Source organism: Brassica napus, chromosome A1, assembly GCF_020379485.1.
Source record: "Brassica napus cultivar Da-Ae chromosome A1, Da-Ae, whole genome shotgun sequence".
Lineage (NCBI taxonomy): Eukaryota > Viridiplantae > Streptophyta > Magnoliopsida > Brassicales > Brassicaceae > Brassica > Brassica napus.
Window position 1 is genome coordinate 9,070,077 of NC_063434.1, and position 26,183 is coordinate 9,096,259.

Genomic DNA, 26,183 nt, shown 5'->3' on the forward strand with positions numbered 1-26,183 from the left:
TCTTAAAATACTTAATACTCTTGGCTTCAGTATAACTCTCATACTTAGGCCATAGAAGAGCCTTGGTCAATGGATCAACAACATTTGCATCCATTGAGACTATGCTATGGTGCTTTGTTTGGAACTTTTCTTACCCACCACTCTCCATTAAGATAAAAAATGAAACCAACTTGTGATAAAAAATCATCTTTGTCAGTCTCAAAAACTGGCATCTGGCATCGCTGTAACCACTTACAACAAGTTCATCAATTCTTAAATATATTGTGTTTTTATTTGTTTATACTCTTAATGAATCAATTATATAAATTAGTCAAAAATAAAAACGGATTTCAAATCTATCTGATTAAATAAATGATTAAAATTAATAATAATCAGAATTATCTAAAATATAAATAATTAAAAACAAATTTCTATAAAACATAAGATAATTCTTAAATATATTGTGTTTTTATCTGAAAATAATATTCTTTTTTGGAATTCAGCTCTCACGTTAAAAATTAGAGCGGTTAATATAGTTTATACCTTTAATGAATCAATTATATAAATTAGTCAAATTTTTTTTTTTTTAAATCTATCTGATTAAATAAATGATTAAAATTAATAATAATCAGAATTATCTAAAATATAAATAATTAAAAACGAATTTCTATAAAACATAAGATAATTCTTAAATATATTGTGTTTTATCTAAAAATAATATTATTTTATTATCAAGTATAAATTTTAATGTTTGATTTATTTTTTTAAAACATAATTAATAATTTATTATGTTTGTTTTTGATTTAATAATTATAAACTAATAAATATCTATAAAAACATTATGTCCGCATGTGCGGGCAGAATACCTATTATAAAATAATCTTTTGGCAAGCTATACTATACTACGTGCATAGATAACGTATTAACATCAAACCCTAATCGCTGAGACAGCGATCATGTAATAGAAATAATTCTTCTCGAGACATTCTTTGTTAGCAGCAGCTCGAATTGCGTACTGCTTGAAGAGCTTGCAGGTCAGGTCAGGACCAAGATAAGCCTCAACCATTGGCTTTAGACCGGCTTGAACCGAGTTAGCCATGGCTAAACCGTAAGATTCGGGATCTTTCAACTCTTGCTGTTTAGCATTCATGGGGTCAGCTATTTTCAGTACCTCCATCTTCTCTATCCTGAAACCACCACAACGATCAACCGCAGACGCTATCTCCTCTGTGCTTCTCAGGTACACCGGAATGTTGAATCCATCTCTTTTCTCCTCTTCTATTAGACCCTTTTACAAACTCACCCAAAAAAAGAAACATTTTGTCAATTCCATAGAACATAAAAAACGGTCCATGAAATAAAAACATGGAGGTCAAGATGACCTCATCTACTAGATCTTGCCAAGCTTGATCCATTAAAATAGTGAAAAGGTGCCTGAGACGGGAGTCATGATCACTGACTTGGCTCACTAAGCCAGAAGGTCGACCACCCATCAACATAAATAACACTCCTCCTTCCACAATTTCTTCTTTCCGACATTTCAAGAACTGGACTAAGTCCTTGTCCGACTGCTCCGCGTATGCCTCCACAACGTCTCCCTCTGCTCCTTGAATCCACGCCCTTCCCTTGTTCCATGTCTTTGATCCTTTCTCCATCACTTTTTCTGGTACCTATATATCCAAAAAATCAAATAATGCTACTTTTAGATTCATGGAGACAATTTTATTAGAGGATACCATAATCAGACTTTACTGATTGTTGTTTTTGAGATATTGTTCATTAACATTTGATGAGATATTAGAGGAGTTTTATTTTCTATTTATATAGTTTTACTAAATGTATATATTATCTCTATTTATAGTAATCAATCTGAATCTTCTGTTTTCACAGCCAATGTAAATTACTTTTTTTTTTGATAAGTTACATAGAGAATTAAATACCCAAATTTGTTTACAATAAGTGAACAAAAAAAAACCTATACCTAAAAATAATATAGGCTATACCTGAGAGAGCCATTGTAAGGCGCTCGTGGTCACGACAACATGTAGCTCTCCTTTCGGAAACAGCCTCCCATAGAACGAGCCGGGAACTCCAGCGGCGAAGTACTTGTGGCTCGAGCTGTTAACTTTGTCTTCCAACGATCGAAACAGCGTGTTGAAGTCGTTCGAAGGCAAGTCAGAGAAGAATACCTCTAACTCCGGCTCCGGCTGATCAGATTTTCCGTCAGACACAGTTACCTTCCGACTTAACGCCTCAATCACCGTGTCCACCGTGGAAAACGTATTGTCTCCGACCGCGCAGCCTAAATCTGCTATCTTTATGAGAGATGAGCCTCCTTTGGTGAGCTTTATGGAATCGATGGCTGACGTCAGCATTGTTTTGCTCGAGGCTAACGCTGCCGCCGGACCGTAGCTGTTTTTGGCGTAACTGACGTCATCATCGCCGCCTTGCATGGAGAGCACGTATTCGAGGCTCCGAGAAGAATCCATATTTTAGTGGTAAAATGTGTGTAAGAAAATTAGGTGAATTACGTTGTAACTACTAGATAAGTTGATCAAAGGAGGGTCTCTATTTTTGGTCTTAATGAAGTTGCATGAGGACCAAATATCTCTATATATACTCGGCTACATTATGGATTCAAAGGGTTCTACTCGTTTTTACTTAATTTGATTCAAGACACGTCCTTAAAGTGTACAGTTTCTATGTGATTCAATGAATTGTACCAAACTTTTACTAACCATTTTTAAACCTTAATTGTTTTAGTATAATTTTTTCAACTTATAATGTTGTTTGTGGTCTTTTATGATCTTTTCTTAAACATTTTCTTTCACTTATATACTACAAGAAGCAATAGACTAGTATAATGAAAATGTATTAGTATGTAACCAATGAAATTTTGCACAAGTGTGGAACAAGTTTAGAGGATAAATTAACTGAATAAAACTAGCTGGGATTTTCCATCTCGTGGGGTCCATTCGTTTGATAATGTTTAACGACTTCAGTCTCCATGGAAGAAGTATATGAGCTATATATAGGTTATAGCGTGTAATATATATATATAGACTTACCTTAATCATAAAAGCAGAACGCATAAAAACTTTCCGAGAGGGACCAAAAGAGAACGTTTCAAAATTCACAAAATTTTCTGTTAGTAGACGTTTTCAATGTTTTACACGTAAATTAAATTAAAGTATTCGTCGTTGTCTCCAAAGTCTAAAGAGATTAGTAGTTGGTTGACAAAAGAAAATGGAAAGAGATTAGCAGTTGCGTCTTAACTTTTGGTATCGATAAATTAAGATTAGTAGATATGGTTATTTATAAAACAAGTCGTTGTCTGTCCTCTATGATTTTTTCTTCTTTCGATATACATATAAATAAAATATCACAACAGGTATAGCACAATATTCCCAACTAAGTTTATATATATGGCATCTAATCTATTAAAAGAGGAGTACAAAATTAGATTATCCCTTAGTTTTCCACTATATTTACAATGGTATGCCACTGAAGTTATTAATTAACCTATCTTTTAGGATTTTTGTCTTTTCTCTTCAATTAATGTATTTTCAAAATCAAATTCTAACTAAAAAATCATGGCAACAATAATTAATAAACCTAACTCTTAATATTTTTTGTCTTTTCCTTTTTTTTATTATACATATGTGTGTTTGAAAATAATTAATTCCATATATACATTTTGTAATTACATACATTATACGGTAATTATTTTACTAATTTCACATATACATAATAAATAGTATACAACAATTTTATTATACATAATCATAAAATTTTGATCCATAAAACCAGTTTATACAACAATTTTATTATATATAATCATAAAATTTTGATCCATAAAAAATAAAAATATATTTGTGTGACTTTACATGTCATATTCTAAATAAATGCATGATATAACTAAGGGTTTACATGATAAAATAAAACTACTCAATATAAACTATAAAATTATTGTGTTTAGAAATGTCAAATTAAAAAAATAAATTTTAAAATATATATTATCACTTATACAAATAAATATTCATTTATAAACAAAACTAACACCTGCGCGGGTGCGCGGGTCAAGTTCTAGTGTTTATTAAAATAATAACATGCAAACACAGACAAATAATGAAAACAAATGATGTTTATTCACATTTTTATTATTATGATTTTTTTAATTCAACTTCAACTTTGTTTATCCAGATCATAATATTAACTAGGTTTATATGACATATTTATAAAAAACTTTTATTATCCTCGTCGCTGTATACTTTATCTTTTTCATTCTTAGTAAAAAAGAAAAATTCCTTAGTGCTTTACAAAACATCAAGCTTCTGTAATACAGGGTTCGATGGAGAAATCGTTCAGTATACTGTCACTTCATAGATTCTTTATTAGTAACCTCTTGGTTTCGAAATTATTTAATAATTTCTAAAAAAAATATTTCAAAAACATATCATCATTTTTTTAGATAATAGTGATATATTGTAAACTCTAAAAAAAAATTAACTGTATTTATTAAATTTTGATTGGTTAAAAATTATAAAAATAAAAATAGATAATATTAAAAATAATAATTTATAAACAAAATTTAAGATAGTTTTAATATGTATGAAAACTTCAAATTATACATTTTTAAAACATGGAAGTAATATTATTTATCCAATATTATCAAAGTTTCGGTTCATGTTCTTCCCGACCAAAAACAAGAAGGTGAGGTAAAAGAAGACTGAATATTGAAAATGCCCTATGTATAAATGTTATATAACGCACAATTAGTTTTTTATTATTCGGTTGTTGCAACTTTTGGGAAGTTGAATTCTGGAGCATGGATCTATTGATGTGATCTATTGACCAAATCCATCTGGTGGATGGTCATAAACACTGGTGCATATTGTTAGTGAAACATTTTTCTTAATTACTAAATAATTCGCTTGCAAATCCCTCACTAAAAATTAGTCAAAAAAAAATCCATCACTAAAACACTGCTATTTAGGCTCCGAACGGTGAATGCGGGTTGAGCGGTGCTCGACAAGTGGTTTAATTGCGATGGGATTCTAACAGTTAGAAAAATGTATAAATATAGAGTATTTATAGAGATTTTTGTTACTGTTAACTGCATGACGAGGCGAGAAACTAGTTACCATTCAAAGCCTTAGTGACGAATCATCACTCAGAAATAAAGCTATTTTCTTTGTGTGCAGTGACATGATATGTACTAATTTAGCAAAAAAAAAAAAAGACATGATGTGTACTAATTAACTAACTATAAATATATATAGGGAAAATCGCATAAAAAACCTTGAAAATGTCACTTATTAGCACTTTAAACCTTTAAGTTTTTTCACTAACACTTTTACCTTCAAAGTGAAATTTTTATCATAAAAAACCTCCAAAGAAGAAAAATGACCGGCTAAACAGGTTAAAAACAGTTTTTTTTTTCAAAATATAATTATTTAATTAATAAAATAAACAAAAAATTAATAAAAATCGAAAAATTTAACAAAACACTCATAAATTTAAAAAATGAGAAAATAAATAAAGATTTGAAAAATTAAATAAAAAATAACAAAAAATTCAAAAAATAAATAAGATCAAATTCATTTGAAAATGAATTTTTTTATCAACATTCATTTCAAATATAATGTCAAAAATTATCATTGGAGATATGCCAAAAACCGTATCATTGGAGATATGCCAAAAACCGTCATTTCCGACATATCTCCAATGACTGTTTTTGGCATATCTCCAATGATAATTTTCGACATTATATTTGAAAATGGAAATTTTTTTTTTTCTGAATTTTTCAATTTTTTGAAATTTATTATTATTTTTTCTATATTTTAATTTGATCTTATTCATTTTTGAATTTTTAGTTATTTTTTTATTTAATTTACTAAATCATTATTTATTTTTCTCACTTTTTTTAATTTATGAGTTTTTTTTGTTAACTTTTTTGATTTTTATTAATTTTTTTGTTTATTTATTAATTAAATTATTATTTTTTTAAAAAAAATTGTTTTTAACTTGTTCAGCTGGTCATTTTTCTTCTTTGAAGGTTTTTTATGATAAAAATGTCACTTTGAAGGTTAAAAGTGTTAGTGGAAAAACTTCAAAATTTAAAGTGTTAGTAAGTGACACTTTCAAAGTTTTTAATGCGATTTTCCCAATATATATATGGTAAACCTCGTAATTCTTTGTCCATTTTTCTTAAAAGTTTTTTTTGCTAAAGGTGTTGATTTTTCCATGAAGTACTTTTACTGTCAGAATGATCGAGAGGTGTTATATTTTGTAAATTATATTTGTTATATAAATATTTAAAAAAATAATTAGCATTGTCAATTTATCAGATAAAGGTTGTAAGCTTCGAGTAATCTTGTGGGTGAATATATGCAAGAATTTATATCGCAACTTCACGGCATGTTAAATGGCCAAGAAAAAGCGATCCCCCTAGATTTAGATCATAATCTAGCTGGTTAACTACCAGTAAACGACCGCTCAGACATATTAAAAGTTGGTCCATGTCAAGCCGTGTATGGTATTGTGTAATTCAAATTGAACAAATCTTTGTAAGATTGTTTAAGTCATTCTTAACAAAGAAATAGTTGGTCTCGAATCCTCAGTGTTCTTATAATTGATTTTTAATAAAGAGATAATGCATAAAACCAATAAAACTGAATAATAGTACTAATTAGGGGTATTCCGGTGCTACGCGCCGGATTCGGACCTTTTGTTCTTTGTATATTTTGTTTTCTAATAAGTTAAAATTGGTCCGTTTAATCCATTTGATAGTGGTTATTGTCAGTATTGTGTTACTTTGTTTTTTATCTGATTAGGCGAAAGAGGAGTATCGTAAGTGATTTCATAGATTAGTATAATAAGAATATAATATATAGTTGATAGTTGGACAAAAGTAAATGTAGTATAATGTAAAAGATTAACTAAAGTCAATGTTCCAAGCTGCACAAAAGTAAATATAGTATAATGTAAAAGATTAAGTAAAGTTAATGTTCCAAAAGAAACATGTAAATTCATGTGTTTGTTTACTGTTTTTTTTGCGCGAATGTAGTCAACAAATTCGTTCATCCTCTTAGAGTAATAACAATCTTCGCATGCACTGTCCATGTCATGATTGTGGCAATCAGTTGGGGGTTCCATTGTGGCTGTATTTGTTAAATATTTTGTTTTCAAAATGGCTCTGATTTTTTTTAGTGAATTCTTAACCATGGTCAAACATTGCGCAGTTCTGACTTGATTAGTTTTCCAGGATAACTTATCGAGGTACTTTTTTCCTTCACCGAAATTGCCTCTGCACAACATTAATGTACCATAAATATATGTACCGTTGTCATAGTTTCCATCTGCAGATTGACGAAGATGGTTGAGTCCTTTGATAGATTTGCGGTGCTGGAAGTATTGAAGTAACCCCTAGATGTAGTGATCCCTTGGATGGCCAGTAGCCAAAAATTCATTCTTTAAAATTTTGAAACTATTTAGCATAGTGAGTGGCTCTTCTACAAAATATTTGAGGTCGAGGTTCTTGAAATAGATGGTTGGGTTTGTGTGTGAGGAGTTTCCTTCACAGCTACCAATACTTTCGTCTGAGTTATAATTGTTTTCTGAATTCACTGATCCCATTTTGTTTTTGTTTTTTCCTTTACTGGTTTTTGAATATGGTGGATGAATTGTATTATTATGTTTGTTATGGGTTGGAGGCTAATATACTGTGTGCATAGTTGATTTATTAATTTTGTGGAAGCAGTTTTGTCTAATTGATGTTACATTTGACTTTTTTATTTAATTTTATGATACAATTTTAATAAGCTATTAGGTTACTAAAAATGATTGTTTTCAATAAGTTATGGTGAATTATTCAGTAACGACTAAATAATTTTGTTGGGTTGTTTTTGTTTGTTTGGATGTGAAATTTTCGTTGTCTCGTATAATTGTAGTGTTAGATTTTAACAATAAATAGAAGAAGGCTTATTTGTTTGGACAAATCTCCAAAATAGCACCTTTCTAAGTTTATATCACAAAAATAGCACATAAAAACTAAAATGACCAAAATAGCATTTTATCTTTTGAAAAATTTAACTTTTTTTATTTTTCAAAATTTGAAATCTTATTCCCAAAACCTCACTTCTCAACTCTAAACCCTAAAACCTAAACTCTAAACCCTAAACCCTAAATTCTAAACCTAAACTCCACCCCTTGAATGCTATTTTTGTGACTTTTAGCCTTGAGTGCTAGTTTGGGAACAAAAACTTGATTTAGTGCTATTTTGGTGTTTTTCTCTATTTGTTTTGCATTTTTGTATTTTTAAATGAATTTACAATTCATTTTATGGTATTAGTAAATTAAAGATGCTTATAAATTTGAAAATGAAAATTTCTTGAAAGAAAGTGATATTATTTTTGTGATCATTCTATCTGTTATATTTTATGTGTGATTTTGCCTTCATTTGGTTGTAATCTATTTATTGATAAGGAATAAGTTAAACAAATGTATTATCTAAAAAATAAAAGGCTGAGGAACAGCTCGAAAACAGAGGTATAGAATAATCATAACTTTTCGTTTTAATAAAAGGCGAGTGCTTCTACAATGTCTGGGCCAACTTTATCTATTGTAATAAAAGCCTATATCACATTCTTTAAATTAGGCTAGCATCGGATACTAAAGGAATTATTTGAGCCATCTCTATAGTTTTAAAAAAGTCCAAATCATGTTAGATAAATAAGAGAAGCGTCGGCCGAAAATCACAAGGATGCTTGGTGTGGCGACACGTGTCGTGAAATGCCCATCTATCTTTGATGATGTGGCTTCATAAGGGGAAGACTAAAGTCTCCTTTATTGTATAAGAATAAAATAACCTGGTAAACATAAAAATTCACTAAAGATTCCAAAACTATTTATTAAAAATTACGGAATGGGCTAGAAAGACCAGCCCACCAAGCCCATATGAAGATCCGAATCGAGGCGATTTATTTAAAGATCCCGACTTTAGGAGAGGAGGAACCAAAAAGAATTAACAATCGCCGGGGGAAAAAAAAAAAAAAAATCTCTCGAGAGAGACACACTGACACATCAATGGCGCCTTCTTCCTCGAGCGGCCTGACCTTCAAGCTCCACCCTCTGGTGATGCTCAACATCTCCGATCACTTCACTAGAGTCAAAACTCAGCTCAATCCCCCAGCCTCTTCCTGCGCGACGGGCAATAATAACCCCAGCACCGGCGACGCGACGCTCCCGCAGGATTTTAGGGTTTATGGGTGCGTCATCGGTGCCCAGAAAGGACGGACGGTTGAGATCTTCAACAGCTTCGAGCTTTTGTTGGATCCTACTACCGATACTCTCGATAGATCCTTCTTAGAGAAGAAGCAAGAGCTCTGTAAGGGTTTTTATAAAAACTCGATCTTTCTCGTCTCTGCTTTGTTTAATCGATTTGAATTTGTTTGGGTGTTTAGATCAGAAGGTGTTCCCTAACTTCTATATATTGGGATGGTACTCTACTGGAAGCGAAGCTAATGAATCTGACATGAGTATCCACAAAGCTGTGAGTTCAAGTCCATTGTTGTTTTGAAAGTTTGAGTCTTTAGGTCTCTGTGTACTGATTGTGTATGTCTTGTGCAGCTGATGGACATTAATGAATCTCCTGTTTATGTCCTTTTGAATCCGGCTATCAATCACGCACAGAAGGATCTCCCTGTGACTATCTATGAAAGTGGTAAGCTTTTATATTGTGGAGGATTCACATAACTTTTTGCGTTTTGTTTGCTTTAAAGATTCTAACTTTTTTTTAATCCTATTATGTGATGTGCTTGTATTTGAAAACTTTCAAGAGTTCCATGTCATTGACGGGATTCCTCAGCCAATTTTCGTGAATGCAAGCTATGCAATCGAGGTTTGTTCTTAACCCACTTGGTCTGTGATTATGTAATATAATATGAGAGTGGACGTTTGATGACATAGCGATTATTGTAACGTGTGCAGACAGTCGAAGCTGAGAGAATATCGGTTGATCATGTTGCACATCTTAAGCCATCTGATGGAGGCTCAGCAGCGACTCAATGTAAGCCTTATTGTACAATTTGTATTTGTCATAATCTTGTTACACGTTCCTGTGGAACTGTAGGCTGATTATAAAGATGTTGTGCAGTGGCTGCTCATCTTACTGGCATACACAGTGCCATCAAAATGCTTAATAGCAGAATCAGAGTGCTTCATCAATATCTTGGCGCAATGCAGAAAGGTATATTGTATTCTTTCCTCAAGTCCCCCCCCCCCCCCCCCCCCCCCCCCCCCCTCTTCACTTTTGTTTCAACTGATCGTAGCTGAAAAAAAATTGTATTTGTGTTTACTATGTTGGAAACGGAATTAACAAAGTGGTTTAGACGACACTGCTGAATGAAAGATTCCAGGGGTCCCTGTGGTTTTCTAATGGCTTGTGTGATTCTGTATCTAGGTGATATTCCTTGCGACAACTCATTACTGAGGCAAGTAGCTAGTTTGCTCAGAAGTCTGCCTGCCGCACAATCCGAAAAATTTAAAGAGGATTTCTTAATGGTAAGTAGTGCCTTACTCTGTTCCTTAGCTATATTAGTTAAAAAATGACATTTGACTGTCTTAAATTCTTAATATTTTAATCTCTGCATAAATATTTTTAATTAATTTGCAGGAGTACAACGACAAATTGCTGATGTCTTACCTAGCAATGATCACAAATTGTACCAGGTATGCGCTCTACATAGATATTCAATTTAGTTAATCAATGATGGACAGGGATGTACATGGCTATCTTTTGATTGATACAAAGATTAGAGGAAATCACCAGTACTTGCTTTAGACTAGGTGGAGAACTAAATCCTAAACCTTGCTGCACCATCCTAGTTATAATTTAAGATAGCGAGCCTGTAGTAGCTAGGGGATCATAAACTTTCTAATTGTTTTCTCACTATTTGTTCCAAACTGCAGCAACATGAACGAGGTGGTGGACAAATTCAACACTGCGTACGAGAGGAACAGTCGAAGAGGCGGTAGGACTCCATTCATGTAGAGATTAGTTTCAACGTAAAACCCTTTTTGCGGTTCCTAAAAGAGAAATCTAGAACTCTTTTAAGGTATTTCACTTTTCGGCATCTAAGAGCTAATGACGTTCTTTAAGACTACAAGCTATGTTTATTAGATTACTTCTATTTTTTAGCACTTAAAATCACGCGACAAGACTTTGAAAACAAAGCAGCTTTTTTACCTTTAACTTTAACTACTGTTTATTCAAATACGAAGAAAACAATCCCTGCACAAATAAACTGGTTTTATATTTCCGGTAAACTACTCGTATCTCTGTATATCAATGATCTCCTCGAGAATCCAAGTTCCTGTTGTGAGACTTGTTCTAACTTCGGCTCTGCTGGTAACTGCAACATCAGCCCAGCTGGATCACCAGTTGCAGGCATGCTAAACCTCTCTTGTCCGATAGCTAAGCCAGATATTGAAAGACCCAGAAGCTCAGTTTCGCCTCCGTAAACCGAGAAACCAGCCCAAGGAGGCCTCATGGGTGTCTGAAAGTCAAATAGAGATGAACTGGCTGTGACCAGACCCTCTGATCTACTGTGTGGCACTGGATAGTGCTCATGGTGGTTGTGGGTCTGAGTCGGTAAACCGCCTTGAATGGTCCCTGAGCTGCCTGAACTCATGTGGCTACTGCTGCTGCGAGCTGCCGGTACTTCATGAGTGTGCTTCCCTATGTAAGTGGTTAGTACGGACGTGAGGTCATCAGAAGCTCTCTCCACATGCTTCGTTACTATACATCCAGTAGCTGTGCATTTGTAATAGCTCCTGAAGCATTACACAATAAACACAGATTGTGATGAAATCTTAGCTGCAACAGAAAGAGAGCAGTTTCGAAAAAGAACCTTGGATTGGGGTTTCCTTTAACGACTTTTTGTCCATACTTGCGCCAGCGATAGCCATCTTCGAGGATGTCGATGTCGCTTGTGGTCTTCACCACGACCTTTGGCGCACGGTTGGCTCTGGTTGATCCACTCATTTCCGTTGCATAAGCTTCTAGTTTCCTGATACGTGTGAATAGCACAAGAAGTCAGAACGTTTCGGCTTCTGATCATTTTAATGTTTACTTTTAATTTCTAACCTTCTCTTTGGCTCGGATTCATCTGCTTCTCCGTAGTAACCCATGGAATCACTCATGTGGGACGTACGATCTTCTTCATCTTCATCTTTGAAGAAGGCTGCATCACCATACCCGAACTGAGTTCTGTTTTGAACCTGCATTGATCCATAGTTTCTCACAGGTGATGTCCATTCTATGTTTTCATTAGTTCCCGCCAAACCTTGTTGTTCGGTTCCATCTATTTGCATGTCATTGCATGTACCGGAGGATCCAATCCCTGAACGGCGGTTAAGTGGAGGTTTCGGGTGGTTATGAGTTTTTGCGTATATGATCTCTGTAATATGACCTTCCCGGGACCGTTCAACCTTCTTCTTGACCTCACAGTTTGGGTGTGTGCACTTGTAATAGCTACGTGGATACTCGCTTCCTTTAACTAGTTTTTGTCCGTATTTCCTCCAGTTGTATCCATCATCTGCAGGTGCACCTCCTAAACCAATGTTATGTGTTTGCTCATAGACTTGGGAAGCATCGGATTCTACACCGATGATTGTAGGATCAAAGAACTCATCCTTAGCTTTATGATCTGAAGGTGGTGATGAGAGTTTTCCGGTTGTCGGAGATAGCTGCGCTTACAAGTGATAAGATAGATTAAAAATGTATCTGTAGGGAAGACAATAATGAAATGTTTGAGAAGTTACCAAAGGGTTTGAGAGGAAGACAGGGGACTCTAGCAGAGTTGCAGGGGTAGCACCAGGAGAAGAGATGTTTAAAGACCAAAGATTACTCTCAGTGTTTATACTCGGTACTTTAAACCCGGCTCTAGCAGCAACCCTTTCACTAAGACCACCTCCTGAGTAACTAGATCTCTCTTGAAAGTTGGTTTGAAGAAAATCTTTGTTCTTAACGTCTACTTCTAAAGAAGTCTCTCTATCGAGTTCTGCTTTGGATCTCTTCTTGTGGTTAGTGCTACAGTCTACCCATTCTCCCATTACAGCAAAGGTATCACTAAAACCAGTCATTACAAACACAAGATTCAGCTTCAACTTTGGGCTTAACCTGAAATGTGATAACGATATACCTCAAAATCAGCAGAGAGCTCACATAGTAATAAGACAACATGATAAATCATGAGAAAAATATACAACATTAGAATGGTCACCATTACCTGATTTGTTAACGGATTAAAAGTAATCTCAGAAAATGAACAAGATGAAACCTTATGTGAGAACTGAACTCTCTTTCTTTCTTGATCATCAGTGCCCCTCAACACAATGAAGGTGTATGTGGGCAAAAGGTTTTCAAGAGATAAAACAGCTTGGATAGATAAATTTTCTCCTTAACTTTCTCACAATCCCAACAAAAGTTCAAAAATTTGTACAACGTATTCCTTTAAAATTCACTAACAGTTTAACTATTTTTAGAAATGTAAAATTTTTGTGGTTTAGAAAAAAAGCAAAAAATATACACAACATTTAGTTCACTTAAATAGTTAAATGGCCAAACTCGCCATAGTGCTTGTGTTTTACACTACCGGCATAACCGAGCTTGATTCGCGAGCCAGCGTGGATATTGGTTATTTTATTTTTATAAATTAATATTTATTTTTCATGATTAGTATTATATATTTTAGATGTTTTGCAATATAATTAATTGTATTCAACAGATCAAAATTGAATCAGGTAATATAGTTATTTTTAGTATAAATATTTCGAATTTGTTTCAGATACATTGGTTATTTTGATATTTTTTCTATGTTCCTATATATCAGAACCGAACCATCTAAACCCGAAAAGACCCAACTCGAAACTCACATATAAATTTATAATATCCAAGCCGGGCCTACCTGAAGTGGTACCCGAGTGTCCATGCCTGACTGATTCTATAAACAAATTAAAAAAACTATTTTTATGTGTTTGTCTAAATTAAGTGAAATAGAAAAAAGTTTTTTATTTAGTAAAATAGTTATATTGTGTGGAAAATTAAGTGACAATATATATATGTAATACATTTTATTATTTTGAGTTAAGTTATTATTTTGTTCACATAAACTATGTCTTTGAATATGTGTTTGGCTACATAATTTGTCACAGATTGAAATTAAGATAAAAATAGTAAAATAGACTAGACTGAAATAATTTGTCATAATTTGTACCCATTTGCAAAACCAGATTATTTTACATTTGTATTTTATAATTGGTACGAATTAATGTAGATAAGTAAAGAAACAAACTTTTACTGTTATAATAATGTTCTAATAATGTATTATATTAGAGTCTTTTAAATTTTAAAGGAAAATTTACAGCTCAGAATCTGTTAACATCATGATCCGTCCATTGCTGTTTTTTTCTTACAGTGAAAACTATTGTTTTATCTTCAGTTGCTTTCTTTGGCTGGAAAAATTTAACCTCTAACCATAAACACTTATAATCTGCCAGCAATCAGAAACTAAATCAACTTCTTTCATATATAAATTGCGAATGAAATTCAAAATAATCATAATCAAAAACAAAAGAAACATACATAAAACAAAATGGCAAGATCTATATGTTTGTGTATCTTCTTATTATTCATTACTTGGATTCCAATTCTATCCACAAGCTTTCCGCTCTCCACAAAAACTCGATGGATCGTGGACGAGAAAGGCCAAAGGGTAAAGCTAGCCTGTGTGAACTGGCCAGCTCATCTCCAGCCCGCTGTGGCTGAAGGGCTAAGCAAACAACCATTAGACTCCATCTCCAAGAAAATTGTTTCAATGGGATTTAACTGTGTTAGACTCACTTGGCCTCTTGATTTGATGACTAATGACACATTGGCTCGTAAAATCACGGTCAAGCAGTCTTTTGAAAGCTTGAACTTGTTTGATGATGCTCTTGGGATTCAAATTCACAATCCCAAAATCCTTAATCTTCCCATATTCAATGCATTCCAGGTAACATATTTAATGCTATAGCATTGGTCTAGCTAGTCAATCCAATAACAAAAACTAACCAAAATTGACCAAACGAAAGAAATGTACTAATTTTAATGGAATCTCTCTCTCTCTCTCTCAATATAAATATGTTTGTGTTAATTTTATTCTGTAACCAGGAAGTGGTATCGAACCTTGGACAAAACGGATTGATGGTGATACTAGACAACCACTTGACATATCCAGGCTGGTGTTGCAGCGACAACGACCTCGACGCTTTCTTCGGCTACCCTAACTTTGATCCCGTCATTTGGGCCAAGGGCTTGGGCAAAATGGCTACTCTTTTCCGCAATGTCACTAATGTCATTGGCATGAGCCTTAGGAACGAGCCACGTGGTACTAGAGATTACCCTGACCTATGGTTTAGGTACGCATTTCAAATCATCACCAATTAATGTGTATTTCATTTCGAATATAACCAAGAAATTTCAACATGGAAATTATTAGAAATTACCATTTTTGTGAATATATTCATGATTATTACTAAAAATCTATACATATATATATAAGATTAACATATGTCCACGCGCATTTACGTAAAATGTTTGGATTCACCTTTTGGTATCAACTTTTTTCTTTCATTTGTATTATTGTTTTAAAGTTTTATTTTATTTTTGGCTATACATTCACTATTTGGTTTGAAAACTCATAAAATTATGTACGTATAAACAAGGGTTCACCTTCATTGTCAAAAATTTCAGGTATATAAGAAAATAAGTACATGCATGCATATTAAACTGTTAATGGTTTACGTGAAGGTTCATGCCAAAAGGAGCAGAAGCAGTGCACGCCGCAAACCCTGAAGTACTAGTTATCCTCTCCGGCATAGACTTCGACACAAACCTCTCTTTCCTCCGTGACCGCTTCTTCAACGTCAGCTTCACCGATAAACTCGTCTTCGAGCAGCATTGGTACAGCTTCTCCCACGAGGGAGGCGCGTGGGTAAAACACAACTCCAACGATATTTGCGCCAAAATCATCGGGGAAGTCAATCATAATGGAGGATTCTTGCTCGACAGAGGCTTTCCTTTGATTTTGAGTGAGTTTGGGACCGACGAGAGAGGCGTTGACGTCAGCGGAAACCGGTATATGAATTGTTTGGTGGCTTGGGCCGCTGAGAAGGATTTGGATTGGGCGGTTTGGGCATTAACCGGAGATTATTATTTGAGAACCGGTACAAAACATATGGTTGAGACTTATGGTGTTTTGGATGCTACTTGGAAAAACGTCAGAAACTCTACTTACTTGCAGAAACTCTCCGGAATTCAACATCCATTTAGAGGTCAGATTCTTTTTTTTTAATAAGATATAAAACTATACAAAAATATTTAGGATTCAATCTTCTAACATATATATGTGTGTGTGCAGGACCCGGTTTACAAGAGAAAAAACTTATTTTGCACCCACATACTGGCCTATGTGTCACCAATAACCACTCAGGCAATGTACCCACACTTCGACTTGAACTATGCACTAAATCCGAGCCATCGACCTTTAATCCCAAGGAAGGCATTCTCTGGATCAATAAAATGTGCGTTGAAACTCCAGATGTTGCTGGACAAAAGGTGAAGCTTGGAGTTGGCACTAAGTGCTCTAAGTTGGGACAAATCTCAGCTACTAAGATGCATTTGTCGTTTAAGACAAGTAATGGCTTGTTACTATGTCTTGATGTGGATGAACGTGACAACAGCATTGTCGCTAACCCTTGCAAGTGTTTGACTAAGGATGCTTCGTGTGATCCAGCGAGCCAGTGGTTCAAAGTTCTTTAAATTCTATATATTTTATTCTGATAAAATGTATTTGTAATAATTTTACGGTCAAACATGTTAATCATTAAAATTTAATAAAAAAATTCGCGATTGGACAGAAATCATAAGGAAACCAAAGAAATCAAGTTAGCGTATATTATTACTATTTATGATGATGGAAAAAAATGTCATCTCCATCTGTACTACTGCTATAAAACCAATATTAAAGCCGGATCCGTACGACTGCGCATATATTTTTTATTTGTTTTCGTAATGTAAATAAATGTTTTTACACCATTATATAATTTATATAATTTACTATACAAATGCTGAAATAAATAAATTATAATACAAATATTTTTGTAACAAAATTTCCATAATAGTCATGAATTTATAAATAAAAAAGCAAACGCGCATTTGATTACACAAAATTGAAAAAAGAAAAAAAAAGAATATGGTTTGTTTATCGTATGTTTTAATTTGAACCAAAGAAATAGGAAATACTAAGATTTGCTAGCTTTTTTATGCTTGACTATGGGATCCAATTAACAGTTTGTATGTACTTCTGTTTGAAATCGATAAAGGCTAAGATTTTGTGATTATTCCAGAATTTGTGATTGTTCCCAAAATTGTAGGTGTAATTGAGTTGTGATCTTCCAAATTCCCACACAAATAACTTAAAAGTATAATATTTTGGGAGGGAATTTATATAAAAAAGCAATGAATCGTACATATGAATTAGCACATAATAATTTTTTCACTTTGACATATAGAAGTAAGACCTTATTAAAATCTATCCAAGCATGAGCTCATATTTTCCAACGTGTTGAATTATTTATAAAATTTACATAACTTTTCTGTTGATTCAGGTTAAATAAAGTAAAAGAAATTATTATCGACATATAAACTATCTTTTATTGTTGATATTGGAAGAGAACGGTAAATGAAATAATTTTCTACGTGGAGGAGTTATCGTCGTTTTAGGTAGGAATGATCATTTTAGGAAAACAGTTAATAGCTGAAAAAGACAAGAATTTTTAACGATAACTTAATTAAATTTTCAGTGGCATTATATAACTCTAAGGGCTATTCTTTGTGTGTACTTTTGTTTTAATAAAGTAGATTCACATATAATCCGAAATGGAATTTTAAAAACCAATGTTTTTAAAACCGGACCTGCAAGTGAACCGGAAATTCTTTGGGTCATGGACCAATATGGTTCGACCGGTTCAATTCGGTTCAACCAAATTAAATTTATTGATATGTTGTAAATAATATAGGTATTATTTTAATGATATGTTGTAAGTAATATACTTATTCTTTACAAAACATCATATCAAATAAAATATTTCAGTAACCAGAATGTTTTAAAAACTTCAAAAAAAAACAAACTTAAAATGTAACAAGAATTTTTAAAATAATTTAATAGTTCAAATCTAAAATTAATATGAAACACACATTTAAACTTCATTCTCCAGATCATAATTCTTCTTCACCTTTAAAACAAATCATGTAAACTAAGTTTTTATTTACTCGTGCATTAAGAAGCAAGAATAAGTATAATGCTTTGGTTTTACAAAATTTGGAATTTCATGAATGTTGATGTTTGAATTATTAAAGTCTTTAACACATCTGATCATGTAATAATATTATATAAACTTGAATAGAGATGAACTGGCTCATTTATAAATTTTACCCATTTTATTTAGTAAAATAGTTATATTGTGTGGAAAATTAAGTGACAATATATATATGTAATACATTTTATTATTTTGAGTTAAGTTATTATTTTGTTCACATAAACTATGTCTTTGAATATGTGTTTGGCTACATAATTTGTCACCGATTGAAATTAAGATAAAAATAGTAAAATAGACTAGACTGAACTTTTATCCATTTGCAAAACCCGATTATTTTACATTTCTATTTTATAATTGGTACAAATTAATGTAGATAAGTAAAGAAACAAAATTTTACTGTTATAATAATGTTCTAATAATGTATTATATTAAAGTCTTTTAAATTTTAAAGGAAAATTTACAGCTCAGAATCTGTTAACATCATGATCCGTCCATTGCTGTTTTTTTCTTACAGTTAAAACTATTGTTTTATCTTCAGTTGCTTTCTTTGGCTGGAAAAATTTAACCTCTAACCATAAACACTTATAATCTGCCAGCAATCAGAAACTAAATCAACTTCTTTCATATATAAATTGCGAATGAAATTCAAAATAATCATAATCAAAAACAAAAGAAACATACATAAAACAAAATGGCAAGATCTATATGTTTGTGTATCTTCTTATTATTCATTACTTGGATTCCAATTCTATCCACAAGCTTTCCGCTCTCCACAAAAACTCGATGGATCGTGGACGAGAAAGGCCAAAGGGTAAAGCTAGCCTGTGTGAACTGGCCAGCTCATCTCCAGCCCGCTGTGGCTGAAGGGCTAAGCAAACAACCATTAGACTCCATCTCCAAGAAAATTGTTTCAATGGGATTTAACTGTGTTAGACTCACTTGGCCTCTTGATTTGATGACTAATGACACATTGGCTCGTAAAATCACGGTCAAGCAGTCTTTTGAAAGCTTGAACTTGTTTGATGATGCTCTTGGGATTCAAATTCACAATCCCAAAATCCTTAATCTTCCCATATTCAATGCATTCCAGGTAACATATTTAATGCTATAGCATTGGTCTAGCTAGTCAATCCAATAACAAAAACTAACCAAAATTGACCAAACGAAAGAAATGTACTAATTTTAATGGAATCTCTCTCTCTCTCTCTCAATATAAATATGTTTGTGTTAATTTTATTCTGTAACCAGGAAGTGGTATCGAACCTTGGACAAAACGGATTGATGGTGATACTAGACAACCACTTGACATATCCAGGCTGGTGTTGCAGCGACAACGACCTCGACGCTTTCTTCGGCTACCCTAACTTTGATCCCGTCATTTGGGCCAAGGGCTTGGGCAAAATGGCTACTCTTTTCCGCAATGTCACTAATGTCATTGGCATGAGCCTTAGGAACGAGCCACGTGGTACTAGAGATTACCCTGACCTATGGTTTAGGTACGCATTTCAAATCATCACCAATTAATGTGTATTTCATTTCGAATATAACCAAGAAATTTCAACATGGAAATTATTAGAAATTACCATTTTTGTGAATATATTCATGATTATTACTAAAAATCTATACATATATATATAAGATTAACATATGTCCACGCGCATTTACGTAAAATGTTTGGATTCACCTTTTGGTATCAACTTTTTTCTTTCATTTGTATTATTGTTTTAAAGTTTTATTTTATTTTTGGCTATACATTCACTATTTGGTTTGAAAACTCATAAAATTATGTACGTATAAACAAGGGTTCACCTTCATTGTCAAAAATTTCAGGTATATAAGAAAATAAGTACATGCATGCATATTAAACTGTTAATGGTTTACGTGAAGGTTCATGCCAAAAGGAGCAGAAGCAGTGCACGCCGCAAACCCTGAAGTACTAGTTATCCTCTCCGGCATAGACTTCGACACAAACCTCTCTTTCCTCCGTGACCGCTTCTTCAACGTCAGCTTCACCGATAAACTCGTCTTCGAGCAGCATTGGTACAGCTTCTCCCACGAGGGAGGCGCGTGGGTAAAACACAACTCCAACGATATTTGCGCCAAAATCATCGGGGAAGTCAATCATAATGGAGGATTCTTGCTCGACAGAGGCTTTCCTTTGATTTTGAGTGAGTTTGGGACCGACGAGAGAGGCGTTGACGTCAGCGGAAACCGGTATATGAATTGTTTGGTGGCTTGGGCCGCTGAGAAGGATTTGGATTGGGCGGTTTGGGCATTAACCGGAGATTATTATTTGAGAACCGGTACAAAACATATGGTTGAGACTTATGGTGTTTTGGATGCTACTTGGAAAAACGTCAGAAACTCTACTTACTTGCAGAAACTCTCCGGAATTCAACATCCATTTAGAGGTCAGATTCTTTTTTTTAATAAGATATAAAACTATACAAAAATATTTAGGATTCAATCTTCTAACATATATATGTGTGTGTGCAGGACCCGGTTTACAAGAGAAAAAACTTATTTTGCACCCACATACTGGCCTATGTGTCACCAATAACCACTCAGGCAATGTACCCACACTTCGACTTGAACTATGCACTAAATCCGAGCCATCGACCTTTAATCCCAAGGAAGGCATTCTCTGGATCAATAAAATGTGCGTTGAAACTCCAGATGTTGCTGGACAAAAGGTGAAGCTTGGAGTTGGCACTAAGTGCTCTAAGTTGGGACAAATCTCAGCTACTAAGATGCATTTGTCGTTTAAGACAAGTAATGGCTTGTTACTATGTCTTGATGTGGATGAACGTGACAACAGCATTGTCGCTAACCCTTGCAAGTGTTTGACTAAGGATGCTTCGTGTGATCCAGCGAGCCAGTGGTTCAAAGTTCTTTAAATTCTATATATTTTATTCTGATAAAATGTATTTGTAATAATTTTACGGTCAAACATGTTAATCATTAAAATTTAATAAAAAAATTCGCGATTGGACAGAAATCATAAGGAAACCAAAGAAATCAAGTTAGCGTATATTATTACTATTTATGATGATGGAAAAAAATGTCATCTCCATCTGTACTACTGCTATAAAACCAATATTAAAGCCGGATCCGTACGACCGCGCATATATTTTTTATTTGTTTTCGTAATGTAAATAAATGTTTTTACACCATTATATAATTTATATAATTTACTATACAAATGCTGAAATAAATAAATTATAATACAAATATTTTTGTAACAAAATTTCCATAATAGTCATGAATTTATAAATAAAAAAGCAAACGCACATTTGATTACACAAAATTGAAAAAAGAAAAAAAAAGAATATGGTTTGTTTATCGTATGTTTTAATTTGAACCAAAGAAATAGGAAATACTAAGATTTGCTAGCTTTTTTATGCTTGACAATGGGATCCAATTAACAGTTTGTATGTACTTCTGTTTGAAATCGATAAAGGCTAAGATTTTGTGATTATTCCAGAATTTGTGATTGTTCCCAAAATTGTAGGTGTAATTGAGTTGTGATCTTCCAAATTCCCACACAAATAACTTAAAAGTATAATATTTTGGGAGGGAATTTATATAAAAAAGCAATGAATCGTACATATGAATTAGCACATAATAATTTTTTCACGTTGAGATATAGAAGTAAGACCTTATTAAAATCTATCCAAGCATGAGCTCATATTTTCCAACGTGTTGAATTATTTATACACTACAAGAAAACGTATCTTTACCGAGGAAGTTTAACGAGGAAAAATAATCCTCGTAAAAAAACGTTGATATTGCGAGGAAAGTACGTTGAGAAAGAAAAGCATCGTTATTTCGTCGTAAGGTGACGACAAAAAATATTCGTCGTAAAGACGATGTAAATTGACGTGGCTTTTACGAGGAAAAACTATTTCCTCGTAAAAGCCACGTAAATTTCGCGAGTGCTTTACGACGAAATATTTTACGTGTACTTAACGAGGAAATTTTGAATCCACCAACTTGGTAGGTGGCTCACGTTTTTTTTTTGGCCATACAATTAATTTTCGTCGTAATTTCATAGTAAAATTACAACTACCAGATTCGAAATTTTCTATAAATATGGATGTTGGAACATCATTTTAAACACACCAACAACAAAAAACGTGAAAGAAAAAAAAATGGCTGGCTCTGGGACTATTTACGAGTTGCGGAATTGGATGTATATGCATAGAGATGCTAACGGGAGAGTGACGAAAGAATACCTTGCGGGGCTGGAGACATTTATGCACCAAGCAGATTCAACACCGCTCGCCCAAGAAAGTGGTAAGATGTTCTGTCCTTGTCGGAAATGCAACAATTCGAAATTGGCAAACCGTGAAAATGTTTGGAAGCATTTAATAAATAGAGGTTTCACGCCAAATTACTATATCTGGTTTCAACATGGGGAAGGTTATAATTATGATCAGAATGAAGCTAGTAGTAGTAATAGCAATTTTCAGGAAGAACCGGTTAATCATCATTTGCATAATGAACATAGTTACCATCAGGAGGAGATGGTAGATTATGATAGGGTTCATGATATGGTAGCTGATGCATTCGTAGCTCATGATGAAGATGAAGAACCTAATATAGATGCAAAAAAGTTTTACGGAATGTTAAACGCGGCGAATCAACCACTTTACAGTGGTTGTAGAGAAGGTCTCTCTAAATTGTCGTTGGCTGCTAGAATGATGAATATTAAAACTGATCACAATCTACCTGAAAGTTGCATGAACGAATGGGCGGACTTGTTTAAAGAGTATTTGCCGGAAGACAATGTGTCTGCTGATTCTTATTATGAGATTCAGAAATTAGTTTATAGTCTTGGGTTGCCTTCGGAGATGATAGATGTCTGCATCGACAACTGCATGATCTATTGGGGAGATGATGAGAAGCTAGAAGTATGTCGATTCTGCAAGAAGCCACGATTCAAGCCGCAAGGACGGGGACGTAATAGGGTACCGTACCAAAGGATGTGGTACCTACCAATTACAGACAGATTGAAAAGATTGTATCAATCAGAGCAGACTGCTGCAAAGATGAGATGGCATGCCGAGCATACTCAGACGGATGGTGAGATGACTCATCCATCAGATGCAAGAGCCTGGAAACATTTCAACAAAGTACATCCGGATTTTGCTAGCAATAGCCGGAATGTGTATCTCGGATTATGCACAGATGGATTTAGTCCGTTCGGAATGTCAGGGAGACAATATTCATTGTGGCCAGTCTTTCTTACGCCATACAACCTGCCACCGGAGATGTGCATGCAACGGGAGTTGCTATTCTTGACGATATTGATACCTGGTCCGAACCATCCAAAAAGGTCCCTGGATGTTTTCCTACAACCACTGATAAAAGAGTTGAAGGATTTGTGGTCAACAGGGGTGAGGACGTATGACTGTTCAACGAAGACGAATTTTACGATGCGAGCTATGCTTTTGTGGACCATAAGTGACTTTCCTGCATATGGGATGTTGTCTGGATGGACTACACATGGGAGATTAGCTTGTCCATATTGTAATGGAACGACAGATGCGTTTCAACTGAAGAATGGTAGGAAGACAAGTTGGTTTGATTGTCATCGTCGATTTCTTCCCATTGGCCATCCTTACCGAAGAAACAAGAATTTGTTTAGGCACAAAAGGGTTGTGAGAGACACTTCTCCACCATATCTAACTGGAGAACAAATTGAAGCACAAATCGACTACTACGGAGCTAACGAAACAGTTCGTTGGGGTGGTAATTGGCATGTCCCTCGTAATATGCCTGATTCTTACGGTGTTCATCACAACTGGCACAAGAAGAGTATATTTTGGGAGTTGCCATATTGGAAGGATCTTCTTCTGCGCCACAACCTCGATGTGATGCATATAGAGAAGAATTTCTTTGAGAACATCATGAATACAATATTGAATGTCCCAGGGAAGACAAAAGACAACATAAAATCGAGGTTGGACTTGCCGGATATTTGCTCAAGAAGCGAGTTACATATTAAAAGCAATGGACAAGTTCCCGTTCCGATATTCAGACTGTCTTCAGAAAAAAAGTCGGTGTTGTTCAACTGGGTGGCATCAGAAGTGAAGTTCCCCGATGGGTATGTTTCAAATCTCTCTAGATGTGTTGAAAAGGGTCAAAAGTTCTCTGGGATGAAGAGTCATGATTGTCATGTCTTTATGCAACGACTACTGCCCTTTGCATTTGCGGAGCTACTTCCAACAAACGTACATGAAGCACTTGCAGGTTCGTAGTGTTTTATATCACAATAATTTTATAACGGTCTAGTTTGCAAAATAATATACGACTAACAATGTGTTTAATTGTTTTTGGAATATAAAAGGCATTGGAGCATTTTTCAGGGATCTGAGCACACGCACTCTTAAAGAAGAAGTTGTAGAACAGCTTCAGGAGAACATTCCCATCTTATTGTGCAACTTGGAGAAGATATTTCCTCCTGGATTTTTTGACGTCATGGAGCATCTAGCTGTCCACCTCCCATATGAAGCATTGCTTCGTGGACCTGTACATTACGGATGGATGTATCAGTATGAGCGAGCCATGAAATATTTGAAGGGAAAAGCAAAGAACCTCGCCAAAGTTGAAGGTTCTATAATTGCTGGAAGTTTGACGGAAGAAGTTTCTCACTTCACATCGTACTACTTTGCGTCAAAAGTACGTACCCGTAGAAGAGCTCCAAGAAGATATGATGATGGTGGAGTTGCGCCAACATATGCAGTTGCTGGTGTTCCAGACATCTTTAGCCAGATTGGACGACTCGGTGGGAAGTCTAAAGAGGTTTGGTGGTCGAGTGAACAAGACGCTCATAGTGCACACACCTATATTCTACTCAATTGCGAGGATCCATTGATGCGTTATTTTGAAAGGTAACATATATGGACACTTCAAAACACATATAATTAATTATATAATTGCAAGAGATTCATTCCTATGAAATGTGATTAATTTTACAGCCTATTTGTTTCTCAAGTCGAAGAAACATTTCCTGGTATATCCACAAGTGACGTAGACAAAAGGAAAGATCAGCACTTCATTAAGTGGTTGCGGAATCAGGTATTATAACTCAAACTATTTTTTCATACATGATTTGTATTTTAATGTTCTCTTTATTTTTGCAGGTTGATTATGACGACGATGCAGATTATCCTAAGTGGTTACACGAAGTAATTCAATCTCCACTTGTAAAGGTCACCACATCACAGATGTATTTCACACGAGGCTACACTTTTCACACATATGAGTATGGTAGACAGCGGGCGACCAGTAACTATGGAATATGTGTGAAAGGGGAAACAGATTTCTACGGGATCTTGACGGAGATTATTGAAGTCGAATTTCCAGGGATACTGAAGCTGAAATGCGTCATCTTCAAATGTGAATGGTTCGACCCCGTCGTCAACAGAGGTGTTCGGTCTAACAAATTTGGTGTAGTTGATGTCAACGGTGGACGTCGGTACAACAAATTCGAGCCTTTCATCTTAGCTTCACAAGCAGACCAAGTTAGCTTCCTTCCATACCCTCGGATGAGAGATTCGGGTATAAATTGGTTAGCAGTGATCAAAGTTACACCTCGAGGACGAATCATCAGTGGAGAAGAACCACCATTGCAAGAAGAACAGATAAATGAAGTCGAGGAACCTGAACAAGAAGTTGATGACATCCTTCTCATTGATCCGCATAATCACGAATACGAAGATCTTACCGATGATGCCACAGACGAAGCTGTAGAAGACGAGTTTAATGAAAATGAT

The 26,183-nt window shown here is 34.3% G+C and overlaps 4 protein-coding genes and 1 pseudogene across 5 annotated transcripts; 3 read left to right on the top strand and 2 right to left on the bottom strand.

Annotated features, from left to right (window-relative positions):
- Nucleotides 1-779: 779 nt before the first annotated feature.
- LOC106375739 (gibberellic acid methyltransferase 1-like) lies at nt 780-2,708 on the bottom strand. 2 transcript variants are annotated; one of them, XM_022691106.2, is made up of 3 exons: nt 1,983-2,708; nt 1,440-1,649; nt 780-1,267 (listed from the first exon to the last, which is right to left on the bottom strand). In XM_022691106.2, the coding sequence occupies exons 1-3, from the start codon at nt 2,466-2,468 to the stop codon at nt 908-910; spliced, it is 1,056 nt and encodes a 351-aa protein (XP_022546827.2). In that variant the 5' UTR covers nt 2,469-2,708; the 3' UTR covers nt 780-907. The 2 variants fall into 2 exon arrangements, with proteins under 2 accessions (XP_022546827.2, XP_013671185.2); XM_013815731.3 differs by having other exon boundaries at nt 1,362-1,649.
- A 6,281-nt stretch (nt 2,709-8,989) lies between these two features.
- On the top strand, nt 8,990-11,233 carry LOC106445289 (COP9 signalosome complex subunit 6b-like). The gene is made up of 9 exons (XM_048742403.1): nt 8,990-9,367; nt 9,444-9,532; nt 9,610-9,703; nt 9,819-9,880; nt 9,970-10,048; nt 10,136-10,228; nt 10,442-10,542; nt 10,655-10,710; nt 10,951-11,233. The coding sequence occupies exons 1-9, from the start codon at nt 9,067-9,069 to the stop codon at nt 11,030-11,032; spliced, it is 957 nt and encodes a 318-aa protein (XP_048598360.1). The 5' UTR covers nt 8,990-9,066; the 3' UTR covers nt 11,033-11,233.
- A 58-nt stretch (nt 11,234-11,291) lies between these two features.
- Nucleotides 11,292-13,557, bottom strand: LOC106445279 (annotated as a pseudogene).
- A 914-nt stretch (nt 13,558-14,471) lies between these two features.
- On the top strand, nt 14,472-16,972 carry LOC106375727 (glycosyl hydrolase 5 family protein-like). The gene is made up of 4 exons (XM_013815716.3): nt 14,472-15,035; nt 15,194-15,441; nt 15,833-16,356; nt 16,443-16,972. The coding sequence occupies exons 1-4, from the start codon at nt 14,637-14,639 to the stop codon at nt 16,841-16,843; spliced, it is 1,572 nt and encodes a 523-aa protein (XP_013671170.2). The 5' UTR covers nt 14,472-14,636; the 3' UTR covers nt 16,844-16,972.
- Nucleotides 16,973-18,224: 1,252 nt separating this feature from the next.
- On the top strand, nt 18,225-21,428 carry LOC106375712 (glycosyl hydrolase 5 family protein-like). The gene is made up of 4 exons (XM_013815697.3): nt 18,225-19,492; nt 19,651-19,898; nt 20,290-20,813; nt 20,899-21,428. Exons 1-4 carry the CDS (start codon nt 19,094-19,096, stop codon nt 21,297-21,299), a joined length of 1,572 nt encoding a protein of 523 aa, XP_013671151.2. The 5' UTR covers nt 18,225-19,093; the 3' UTR covers nt 21,300-21,428.
- The last annotated feature ends 4,755 nt before the right edge of the window (nt 21,429-26,183 follow it).